Source organism: Sylvia atricapilla, chromosome Z, assembly GCF_009819655.1.
Source record: "Sylvia atricapilla isolate bSylAtr1 chromosome Z, bSylAtr1.pri, whole genome shotgun sequence".
NCBI classification, from domain to species: Eukaryota; Metazoa; Chordata; class Aves; order Passeriformes; family Sylviidae; genus Sylvia; species Sylvia atricapilla.
Genome location: NC_089174.1, coordinates 31730532 through 31742719, shown reverse-complemented (window position 1 = coordinate 31742719; position 12188 = coordinate 31730532). Strand labels below are relative to the sequence as shown.

Genomic DNA, 12188 nt, shown 5'->3' with positions numbered 1-12188 from the left:
GAGAACAATTCATGATCACTCTGTTTGGTTTCAATCATCCTTGACACTTTCCCAAGAAGCTAAAGCTTAACACCTAGATGAGAAAACAAAATTTGAGCCAAAATATTCCTATCTAGGATAAAGAATAGGTACAAGAAAGTGGAAAAGCCATCTCTTCCAACTTGGATGAAAGCAGAGAGAAGTTTGCTGTTTTGAAGAACTTTTGAAGCTTGTATTTAGCTGTGATTGTAGACTTGGCAATGTTTACAGGTACTTCGTGGTTTTTTGCAATAACCTTCAAACTATTATTTTCTTAAAGAAATTATTGATTCATGTGACATAACTGCACTTTCATCTGCTTTCAGGCTGCTTTCATCTGCATCTGCTACAGGTGACTTTACAATGCATCTGAAATAACAAGCCTATGAGAAATGCAGGACATGAAGGACTGAAACATATGGTTTTGGTGTGAAATGTATTGGTTTTGTGTGGCCAATCTTTGCTAGTGGGAGGCTAAGTGGGGTGGGTTTTATGAGAACCCAAGCTGCTACAAATTTCCCCCATGTCCAACAGAGCTGATACCAGCTGGCTTCAAGACAGACATGCTGCTGGCTGAGGTCGACAGCATCAGCAATGCTGGTGGTGCCTCTGAGGTAACAGGCTCAAGAAGGGGAAGAAATGAGTGCAACAATGATTACAGGCAGAGAAATGAGTGAGAATATCTGAGAGCAAGAAAAGGATCCATGCTGCAGGAGACTTACTGAAAGATGACACTCTGTGGAATGAACCATGCTAGAACAATTTATGAAGAATTTAGGTGACTCATTACACCTAAGGCTCATCTCAGGGTGCTGCACAGTTGCTGTTTTTGTCAGAAAGTAAAACTGCCCACCTTTTCCTCAGAAGCTTAGTACCTCTGAGCATTGAGACAGTCAGCTCAGACAAACAGGCTTCAATTACTAGTTGAACTGTACATTTATATGTACCTAGCTAAACAAGGAGTGAGAAACATTACCAACTGCCCAATCTTATTATCCTGGTTCCTTGTACTATCTTTCAGTAATTGGATCATCTTCTTCCAAAGCTGATGAAGCTCTGTCTTTTCTGCACCTTCCTCCTGTTTCATCCTTATTAGTTTCTGCCAAGTTTCAGCCACCTGTCAACAAGAACAAATGACCCATGCTGTTAACTCTTTCAAGAGCTGAAAATATTATATAAGTAGTCAACTTGCCAGCAAAATTTACTGAAAAGTGGGTGAATAAACTCTTTAACACCAATGTTGCTTTAAACAGTCACCATTATTTACTGGGTGAGGGATGCATGGGGGACTGCTCCACCTAGAGTGCATTCTAATCCTCTGCAAGTGCGTTGCCTATACAAGTCACTACACACATTATAATCGCTTATTACCATAAAACCCGCCCCTGTTTCAGTCTTTTTATACTCATTTTGGCTGCGGCTGCATTCCTAAGCCAGATGTTCTCTAGTTATCTTCTGCTTCCTGACTAGATAAATAGCAAGTCCCAAAGCATTGTGTGGGACGTCTCCACCTTCCAATATACAGTAAGTAAGGTTGAGAACATCAAGAGTATTTGAATTCTGACTCTGGTTCCCAGAGGAAATTAACAGTAAAAGTAGACTTAAAGATCTAGAGCACTATATACAGAAAGAAAACAAAAGTAGTAGTCCACACTGAAATTCCAGTGTAGAAAAGTCAACAGAAACAGAAAAAAAAATAGGACCCTGAAGACCAACTTCAGTTTCTTGCTCCTTATGGAGTAAGCACATCTTCATATGCTAAACTATTAGCATTATTTTAGTTTATGAGGGTGGTATACAATGAGGCTTTGGAGCTAATTAATAGTCTTTGGCCCCACACTCTGTGCTATGTAAAATTTTTCATCTCCCATTGCTGGAGGAAAGACGGGAAAATGACATGGAGGAGGATCATTCATCACCATATAAGAAGACAGTTTTTTCAAAGAGCAAAGGAAAAGTGAACAGCATACCTCCAACATATACATTCTGTAACAATATTACAGAGATTGCAGGAAACATTACTGTTGAACCACATAGGCATTTAACAACTCCACCTCATGGTACTGGCTAGTGTCATAATGATTTCTGGAAAACTTGTGTTGCTCTGAAGGTGCTTTTTGTGCCCTTGTCATTGTGCTGGGAATGCAGTACATAAAACACATGCAATCAAGTTCAGGTTGTGTATATATCCCACCTTACCCTCTAGAATGAAGACTCAGTAAGAGCCTATGAAGTGATCACACCTCCAGTGAAAAGCTCATCAAACACCAAGCACTGGCAAAGCAGGCAAAGGACACCTGACTCACACACACTGCATGTAAATGTGCATTTGATACCATTGCTGACTTCTACAAACACAACGGAAGAATGATATTCCGCCCTTTCAGTCTCAATACTAATATTCTTTGCCAGTTCTGTCAGTTAAATGGATTGCATCCAAATCTCACCAAGTGGAAAAGAAAAATACAGTTAAAATCAGTTCTTCCTGGTTGTGGTCCACAAGCAGATCTGTGGCCCCAAAGAGTGGGGATTCCTTGATGACAGGTAGTTAGATCAAGTGGAAAATTACTATTAGAAGAAAAAGTGCTTGACCTACCTCTAAATACTTCTTTTCTTGATGGTACAGCTCCACAAGCTTGTTACATACATCACACCATTTCTGCTTGTCACCACTAGAAAGGAAGAAAATCCCCCCAAAACAAGCCAAGATTTTCATATAGCAGTGTAAAGTTTCTCAAATCCTGACAAATAATTTTCAGTAAGTTCAGTTGTCAAACTAATATTTAGAATAAATACTACAAATCACCCTAGCAGTTTTACTAATTGCTGCTCTTAAAAAAAACCCAAAAAACAAAAAACAAAAAACCAAAAGAAAACAAACAAAAAACCCCAAACAAACAAACAAACCAACAACCCAAACAAACAAACAAACAAAACACACACACAAAAATACCCCAACAACTTTCAGGGACTTTTTGATCAGTTTTCAAAATGAGGGAACACTCAAACACCCCAGTCAGCTACAGTGACAGCTGAGTTAGATTTGTTTAAAACTGTGCCTCTATGAATTGCACAACACATACTCTGTCATCTTTAATCTTTTCACTAATGCAGGCAATGAACTATCAGAGATAAATGCTTCAAGACACTGCGTTTAGACAGGAATAGGATAATATGGAATTCTCTAAACTACTAGCTTCAAGTACATGTAAACTAAGAGAGTTTTTGCTCCACCAAAATGGACACAAGAAAGAAACCTTACCTAAGTAGAGAAAACTTTAGCAAAATGGCCGAACCACTGATGTTCGGAGAGGGCTTTAAAAAGCCAAATATTACACTGTATAGCACCGATTAGAAACCTTAATCACTGAACTAGAAATCTTAAGACTGAACTTATGGCATTCCATGTCCTTTACCTTTCATAGAGTTCCAAGAGCTTTTGGTAAACATCTGCTAAGTCTCCTTTGACATCTGTTTGGTTGGGTTTCTCATACAAATTTGCTAATCCCTTAAGAAAAAACCCAAAAAATAAATGAAGTAAGATTTGATGACAATGCTTATGTTTCATGAGAATGTTACCTGTTCTGCATATAAAAAATACTCCATTGCCTTCAGTGGGGTCAAGTGTTAAGACAGTAATCACTGTGCAGAATTCTGCACAGCCCATCCAATGTACTTGTATTAAGTGAAAAGCTTTCTTCACTTTCTTAACTAATACCAACAATTATTTGAAACTTGTGTATTTTACATGATCTTGTCTGCACAAAAGACAATATAAAAGTTCACAAAGCCATATGATAATATATATAAATAATATAATAAATAGATAATATTATATATATATACCCAAGCATTGTATCAAGAAAGCCAGAATCTAATTGCAAAAGTGAGGAAATGCCAACACACACTGAATTCAGGCCCCAACAGTTATACTTTAAAATAGCATTTATACTGAAAATAGTAAGAATGTTATTATCTTAGAAAAACAGTGATTGTAGTTATCAGGAGCAGATTTAATATGAAATTATGTTCCTTATGTTCCATGAATCAATAAATAACAAAACTGTAGGTTGTAAATCTGTATTACAATAGGCTGTAATGCACACACCGCACAGCTATTTTAAATGCACACTTGCTTTCAAGTAACAACAACACTCATTAACAATCCACTTGATGCTGAAAGCTGGAAAAACACATCACCAGATGAAACATTTTCTCTCCGTAAGAGAAGAACTACCAAGGGTTTCTTAAGCTACAAGCTTAGACATTTTTACAGGGACAAATTAACCCTATTTGTTTCAATTCGTGTTCTCTCTTGCACGTCTCACAGCTGCGTAGTCTACACAAGAAACAGAAGCTCAAATATACTGAAAATAAAGTTCACCATGGTTTTACACTGGACACACAACTAAGAGGAACCTCTTCTACTCCAAAGCTTCTGTGGAACTTAAGGGCTTCAAGAAAACAAGATACAAGTCTTAACTCTTTACTCCTGTATTTAACTCCATAGGGATACTTTTGAGAGAAACAAAAGTGGACATTCACATACCTGCCATGCCAGTAACTGGTTTGGTTCAAGTTCAATAGCCTTCTTGTATGCCCCTTTGGCCTGATCAGGCTGCTCTAACTCAGCAGCTGCGAGGCCAATGAATACCCAAGCATTGTAGTTATTTTTTTCTTGCTTCAAGACTGCCTAAAAAGACACAGTTTTAAGCAAAACTGATGAAAGAAATGTAACTTATAGATCCATGTACTGAGCTTTATCACTACAGTTTGCTGGATTACTTAATATGGCAAGATTAGAAGTCATTTTAAGGAAGATGCTGAGATTAGTAAATTCAGTTACTTATGCCAGAAGATGCTTCATACCTGAAGTGTTGAGCTGTATCTGCAGCTCAGCAATTAAAGCACTCCTATGAGGTCTGGATTAGAAATGGATTCTTATCTCTATTATTCTAGACTTAATACTCTTACTGCCACATGTAAGCAAATCCAAAATGAAGGGGGATGAAAGTTCACATGCTGCCAACCAACACAAATAATCAGTTAAGTTAAATCTAAAAATCCATCTCAACTATCACATCAGCAAAGTAGTCTACACTCTGCACCATTATACAGCTGTGGCAGTATGGGGAAAAAAAAACCAAATGTGCAAAAAGCCCCAAACTTATCTTCCAAGTATAAAATTAATTACCTTGCAATGTTTTAAGGCCTCCTTATACTCTTTATTTCTTATTGCATCTCTAGCACTCTTTAATGCTGCCTTCACCTCTTTATTTGACATTGTGCCTGCTAAATACAAAGGATGTATCATCAGTTCTTGTAAAAAAAGATATTCAGACACATAGAAAATGCTTATGCCTTTATTGCACAAAGGTTATTTTAAACAGAGAAATATAGTGCAGTATGCCAAAATGCATACAGCACTAGAAACTGATTATAAAAATGACATGATTAAAACTACTCACTGAATTCAATGCAGGATTCAGTCACTATTCCAAGCAGTTAAATGATACAAAGTAGCTATCCAAGAATGAAACCTTTTTACAGGTTAAGACAAATATAAGGAAGAGAAGAGCTGTTTCAAGAGCCAGTAGCTAGACTTGGAAGAAAACACCCAACACACAGTAGCTTCCCTATAAAAAGAAACTCATCAGTGAACCGTGTTTAAGATCCCGAGTCCCCGAGAAATGTATTCCAGTCGCTGCTAAGAATCAGGGCTCTTTCTTGTGTGCATTCTACGGCAGCACCACGGCCATCTGTCACCTACACTCCGGTGTGGCCCACCCTGCTCCTTCCCCTTCACGCACACTTATGGCAGGCTCTGCTTCTGACTAGAGCCATGAATCAAAAAAAAAAAAAAAAAAAAAGCATTTAAGGACACAGCAAAGAGGCATCCACGCTTTACAACATAAAACATAATGCACTGGTCTGGTGTATGGTGTACACCAAATGAGCTTTAGAAACACTACAGTCAAAGCTGCCGAGACTGAGAAACAACAGTGCTGGTGTCAGCACTCAAAAAGACGAAAAAAAGCAACCAGCTGAAAAACAAAAACCTTTTTAGGAGCTGCAAAGCAAAAATAAAGGAATGGTTGAATTAGCAATGAAAATACATGGAATGACACCGAATTTTAAAGATTCCTTCAGAACCTATAAAGAAATCAGTCATACTAGCATTGCTCAGCAGCTCCTGGAGATAAATTTGCTTCCTACGAGGGAAGAGATGTCTCGGCCATCACGAGCGAACCCCATCGGGAGCACTGCCCAGCATGAGCTGCACAGTCACCTACAGGCAAAACACCACTTCGGCGCAAACCTGGACACCGGGGAGACTGCCGGCCCCCAGAGCGAGGCCATCCAGCCCGGCCTGCGGGTGGGGTCCGGGGCCTGCGGACGGCGTCCGGGCCCACGGACCGCCTGGGGAGCCACGTCCACGCCCGCAGCCCCCCCAGGAAAAGGCGCGGCGGACCGAGTCAGGCCACCACGGCGCGTCGCCACCCGCCATCCGCTCCTGCCGCACCTTCAGCCACCGCCACCTCCGCCACCTCAGCCGCCGCCCGGCCACATGCGCACGCCGATGACGGGGCAGCGACGCCCCAGGCCAACCTCCATTTTACCTCGGGGCACTGCGGGAGATGTAGTTCCCATCCCCCGGGGCACGCTGGGAATTGCAGGCCGCCGCCCGGGGCACCGTGGGAGTTGTAGGCCAAAGTGAGCGGGTAACGTCGGCGGTGCCAAGTCTCACGCTGTGGCCAGAGCCCCGGAATCTGCTTTCGGAGCTGCTGCTCCTCTCGGTTCGGGAGCTGGGGGCCACGGTGGCGGGGCGATGCGAGACTGCGGGCCGCTAGGGCGAGCCGCGCTGGCGCTGCTCCTCATGGCCGCCGTGGCGGGAGCAAGGCCGCGGCCCGCCGCCCCCGGGAACCAGTCGCGATATAACGTGGTGCTGGTGGCCTGCGACTCCTTGGTGAGTGACCAGGGCGTGGAAGGGCACCCTGACAGGTAAGACAGAGCGGGGAAATCCTCGGCCGTGGCCGGAACGGAACTACCGAGGATGAGGCACCGCGGCGCTCTGGACGCGGGCATGCGCAAACGGGAGTTACTTGGGCCGGACCCCCGCGGCGCGGGAGGGCGGTGGCGGGGCGGCCGCACCCCGGTGGTCACCCCGGTGGTCCAAACCAAACGTGGCCCGCTTCCCAGACGGGTGCGCTGTGCTCTCATCAGCGGCACTGCGGCAGCCGAAAACGGCTGCGCAGGTGGCTCCCAGGGTCTGGTGTGATCCAGCTGGTCACCCGGGAGGAGTGCTTGCCAGCAGGACTCTCTGTCAGGGCAGCCGCCACTGGAACAGGGCTGGTGTGTGAAGTGAACGCTCTTCTGTTGCCTTGAAAAGCCTAATGGCCAGCAAGGTCGCTATTATCCTTCCCGTTGTAAATCCTAAGAATGTTAAATGTCCACAATAAATGGATGGAGAATTTCTGTAATCACAGATTAAAGTATTGATTTATTTGGCATCAAATACTGGTTTTCTGAGACTCTTACGAGGTAAAACAACGCAATAAACTCGTCACACGTGTGTCTATAGCAGTAGGCATGTAGCGGCTTTATTATTGTGATTTATTAACATATTTGGGTTAACGCTCAGACATATAGAAATTTTTACACTCACAAATACTAATCCTTGAGTGTGTCTTCACAGTTTTCTCACTGTGCCCACCCAGCACACTGGAAATGCTTTGATGTATGCTTTACTCTGAGGAGCCTTGGTTTCTCTAACCCATCTGAACACTCCTTGTTGTGGAATCAAACATAAGCTCCATGGTGTTAAGCTCTAGTGCTTTCAAATTTCATCACTTCTCTTTCACTACTAAGGAAGTTAGCCTACCTGGGCTTCCATCCTTGACTGTACAGATAAAAGAACTTGGCCTCTTGCCTGCTGCCTGTTTTTCTTGGGATGATTTTTTCTTAAATACTTGGTAAACATGTATTATCTTTTTTCAAACCCTGTCTTTAAACACATTCGTTGTGGTTTCAAAGATAAAGAAATAACTCCTTCTTCATTAATATAATAACTCCTTATTGACTTTCCATCCTTTGACTCTATTATCTGTTAATTTTGTTTTCAGTTAATCTTCTCTCTTAATATTCCAAAATAATGGATAATTATTCTCCAAATTTTCAGCTTTTACTGAAAGTCAATTTACCAATAGTTAAAATTACAGTATTTAAATACTTTAAAATTACAATATTTAAGGTCTTGAGGGTTAGTCAATGTCCATTTATACCCAGAAGCTAGCAGAGGCTGCAGACAAACCTTAAGTGAGCTTTTATATGTCTGCTTTAAGCAGGAAGATTTTCGTAAACGATATTACAGGGGTTAATGACGTAAACCGTACAAAAAAGAAGGGTAAAACCCACAATGTTTGTGGAATTCTTGTGTAAGCAATTAAGAACAAGGTGCTGTTTTTAAAAAGTGTCATATTTACGTAGTGCATACAAAGAAAAATGTAGGAAAAGAAATATGTCGTGTTAGCTTTTTTTTGAGATAGATTTGAAGATGAGCCATTTTGATTGCATCACTAGTAGAAAATAGGAAGGATTGGGTACTGTTGAAACGAACAGTTTTTCTGGAAGAAAAGTTAAGGTCCTGCAGGCTGTTAAAAGGTCTGGACTTTTATTAGAAATTGTGCCTGCCTTTGTTATGTTACTGCCTATGAAGGAGTCACACCTATTTTGCCGAGTGGGACAAAAATTTTCTTCTCAGTGATGCTCTATTGTGTTTGGCCTGCAGAACTAGCTAGCTTTCTGCTGCTGTCTCATATCAGGCATTGTGCTATTCCAAAGGTTTCCTGGCAAAATGTGTCATCTGTAGACACAACAATCATGTGTGTCTAAGCATACTGTGATAAAAAGTATATAGAGTTCTTTTGCTGCTGTGTCTTTGAATATGGTATCAGTAGAAGAAACTCTTGTATCCTGCTGTTCAAACAGCTTTGACCAGTCTCCAAGACTTTGTTGGAGAAACTTAACAACACTTAAGTGTTGTTGACAGGACTGTATAGCAGTTGTGTACTTTTGTCATGGCTCAGGAATGGTATTCTCCAATTTAGTGTTCCCACTGAAATCATTCCAAGCCATGTGCCACTTACTTGCTCCTCTGTCCCCCTCCCATTCCTCTGAGGCAGGCTAGAGAAGGAACACAAAGGATAAAGGTCTTGGGTTCGGGTAAGGACAATTTACTATAAACAGCAGAACTAGAACAGTTTACTAGAGCAGTAACAGCAACAACATTAATAACAAAAATGTACAAGAGAGGTGAGCAATTCGCATCTGAAATGCTCACCACTATACTATGCAGAGCCCGACAGTACCTGACTGCTGCCACACCACCGTGACCTGGAAGGGACCCTTCCCCTATTCCTGGAAAATGACATGAGCTGGTACACAATAACCTCCATGTCTTAGCTTTGTCCTCTCCTGGCTACTTGCAAAAACAAACCCTATCCTGGCTAGAACTGGGACAGCTTTCTAAAGAACACTTTCAGCCCAAAGTTTCATTCAAGTGCCTATTGTGTATTACAGCTTTATTTCCAGTTTTATTATTTATTACTGAGTGCTTGTTCCATATGCCATTTGTGGTAGTATACAAAATTAGGTGATTGCTCATTTAGCATGGTCTGATATGAGCTGATTTCAGGGGCTGGGATGCCACAGTTAGCCCTGCTGTTGCCAAATAAAGTGACTTTCTACAATGCTGGGTTATCCAGGAGTATTTCTGCCAGAAACCAAATGTTGTGGTTTGAAAACAAACCAAGTAAGAGGCTCTAAGTCAGGAATAAAATTTAATGAGAAGAAAAGGAAAATAAAATAGAATAAAATAAAATAAATACAAAAAGAAAAACCACTGACAGAGTCAGAATACAACCTGATCAGGGTGATGGAAACAGTCCAGACGAGGTGGTCTTCCTGAAACAGAAATCTTGTAGAAAGGTCTGGTAGCTCCAGTCCTCTGGGAATCCAGTGGGTGAGGGCTGCTTCTACTGTCCCAAATCCCAGCTTATATCCAGGTGAGACTGCTTGGCTCTTCCCCATGGGCGGAGCATCTCACAATGGGATGATGAGTCATGGGAGAGAGCCTTAATGGCCCATTAAAGAGAGAGATAACTCTCTGAGGGAGTTATCTCTGAGTCATGCAAAAGGCATTGATGGGCCATTAACTGAAGATGGTGATAGAATACATCCTAAACTACAACCCAGGACAATCCACCCCTTATTCTATTACCATCTACAACATACCTAAATCAATACATTCTTACAGATGAATGCATATATACATACAGAATGAAACCTTACACACTGCTCTCACTTAAAATTAAGTCTCCCTGTGGTACACAACGGGTTTCTCCATCTTTCTGCATTACCCACCAAGTGTAGCCAGGTCCTTGAGCAAAGACAATCCCATGGACGGGTCTGCCTTTGCCTGAAGTGGGATTAATCCAAACACTCTTTCCTAAAATGCCCTTCATGTGTACCACAAGTACTTTGTCTCCATCCGCTGTGTGTAAGGGTTCAGACTGGGCAGGACCACTTCGATTGATAGACCCTCGGGTGTTGACCATCCATGTGGCTTTGGCCAAGTTTAGTTCCCAATTCTTGAAGGTTCCCCCACCAAGTGCCTTCAGGGCAGTCTTTAATAGTCCATTGCACTGTTCAACTTTCCCAGCAGCTGGTGCATGATAAGGAATGTGGTATATCCATTCAATACCATGTTCTCTAGCCCAGGTGTTTATAAGGTTGTTCTTGAAATGGGTCCCATTGTCCGACTCAATTCTCTCGGGGTGCCATGTCTCCACAGGATTTGTTTTTCAAGGCCCAGGATGGTGTTCCGGGCAGTGGCATGAGGCACAGGGTGGGTTTCCAGCCATCCAGTGGTGACTTCTACCATGGTCAGCACGTACCGCTTTCCTTGGCATGTTTGGGGAAGGGTGATATAGTCAATTTGCCAGGCTTCCCCGTACCTGTACTTCAGCCATCGTCCACCATACCACAGAGGCTTCATTCGCTTGGCCTGTTTGATTGCAGCGCAGGTTTCACAGCTGTGGATGACTTGTGAGATGTTGTTTATAGTGAGGTCCAGCCCTCGGTCACGGGCCCATCGATACGTTGCATTTCTTCCCTGATGACCAGAGGCATCATGGGCCCAAGGAGCTAGGAATAATTCTCCCTTGTGCTGCCAATCTAGATCCACTTGTGATACTTTCACCTTGGCAGCTTTGTCTACCTGCTCGTTGTTGCGATGCTCCTCATCAGCCCGGCTTTTGGGTATATGCGCATCCACATGTCGAACCTTCACGGTCAGCCTCTCTACTCGGGCGGCGATGTCTTGCCAAATGTCAGCAGCCCAGATGGGTTTTCCTCTGCGCTGCCAATTGGCCTTTTTCCAGCGATTCAGCCATCCCCACAGAGCATTAGCTACCATCCATGAGTCAGTGTAGAGATAGAGCCTCGGCCACTTTTCTCGTTCAGCAATTTCCAAAGCCAGCTGGACAGCTTTAAGCTCTGCAACTTGACTCGATCCACCTTGTCTCTCGGTAGCTTGTGCAACTTGTCGTGTGGGGCTCCATGCTGCAGCTTTCCATTTCCGGTTAGCTCCTACAATTCGGCAGGAGCCATCAGTGAACAGAGCATATCATCTTTCAGTCTCCGGTAGCTCATTATATGGTGGGGCTTCCTCAGCATGTGTTACTTGCTTTTCTCCTTCTTCTTCTTCAGATGATAATCCAAAAGTTTCACCTTCCGGCCAGTTCGTTATAACTTCCAGAATCCCAGGGCGATTTGGGTTTCCAATGCGGGCGCGCTGTGTAATGAGGGCAATCCATTTGCTCCATGTGGTATCGGTGGCATGATGTGTGGAAGGAACCTTTCCCTTAAACATCCACCCCAGCACTGGTAGTCGGGGTGCCAAAAGCAGCTGTGTTTCAGTGCCAATCACTTCTGAGGCGGCTTGAACTCCTTCATAGGCGGCCAAGATCTCCTTCTCTGTGGGAGTGTAGTTGGCTTCGGAGCCTCTGTAACTTCGGCTCCAGAATCCCAATGGTCGGCCTCGAGTCTCCCCAGGCACCTTCTGCCAAAGGCTCCAAGACAAACCATTGTTTCCAGCTGCGGAGTAAAGC

The 12188-nt window shown here is 43.0% G+C and overlaps 2 protein-coding genes across 4 annotated transcripts in view; one reads left to right on the top strand and one right to left on the bottom strand.

Moving 5' to 3' along the window:
• The window catches only part of SKIC3 (SKI3 subunit of superkiller complex), a 45595-nt gene extending 38981 nt beyond the window's left edge, over nt 1-6614 (bottom strand). Inside the window, exons 1-6 of the mRNA XM_066339929.1 lie at nt 6542-6614; nt 5213-5310; nt 4568-4711; nt 3435-3526; nt 2615-2690; nt 995-1135 (exon numbers count right to left, since the gene is read on the bottom strand). Of these exons, the coding sequence (XP_066196026.1) occupies nt 995-1135; nt 2615-2690; nt 3435-3526; nt 4568-4711; nt 5213-5302 (543 nt within the window). The 5' untranslated portion in view covers nt 5303-5310; nt 6542-6614. The remainder of the gene's footprint in view (nt 1-994; nt 1136-2614; nt 2691-3434; nt 3527-4567; nt 4712-5212; nt 5311-6541) is intronic.
• A 116-nt stretch (nt 6615-6730) lies between these two features.
• ARSK (arylsulfatase family member K) overlaps nt 6731-12188 on the top strand; it is a 43521-nt gene continuing 38063 nt past the window's right edge. For all 3 annotated transcript variants that reach the window (XM_066339932.1, XM_066339934.1, XM_066339933.1), the window contains exon 1: nt 6731-6985. In XM_066339932.1, coding sequence (XP_066196029.1) covers nt 6848-6985 — 138 coding nt within the window. In that variant the 5' untranslated portion in view covers nt 6731-6847. The remainder of the gene's footprint in view (nt 6986-12188) is intronic.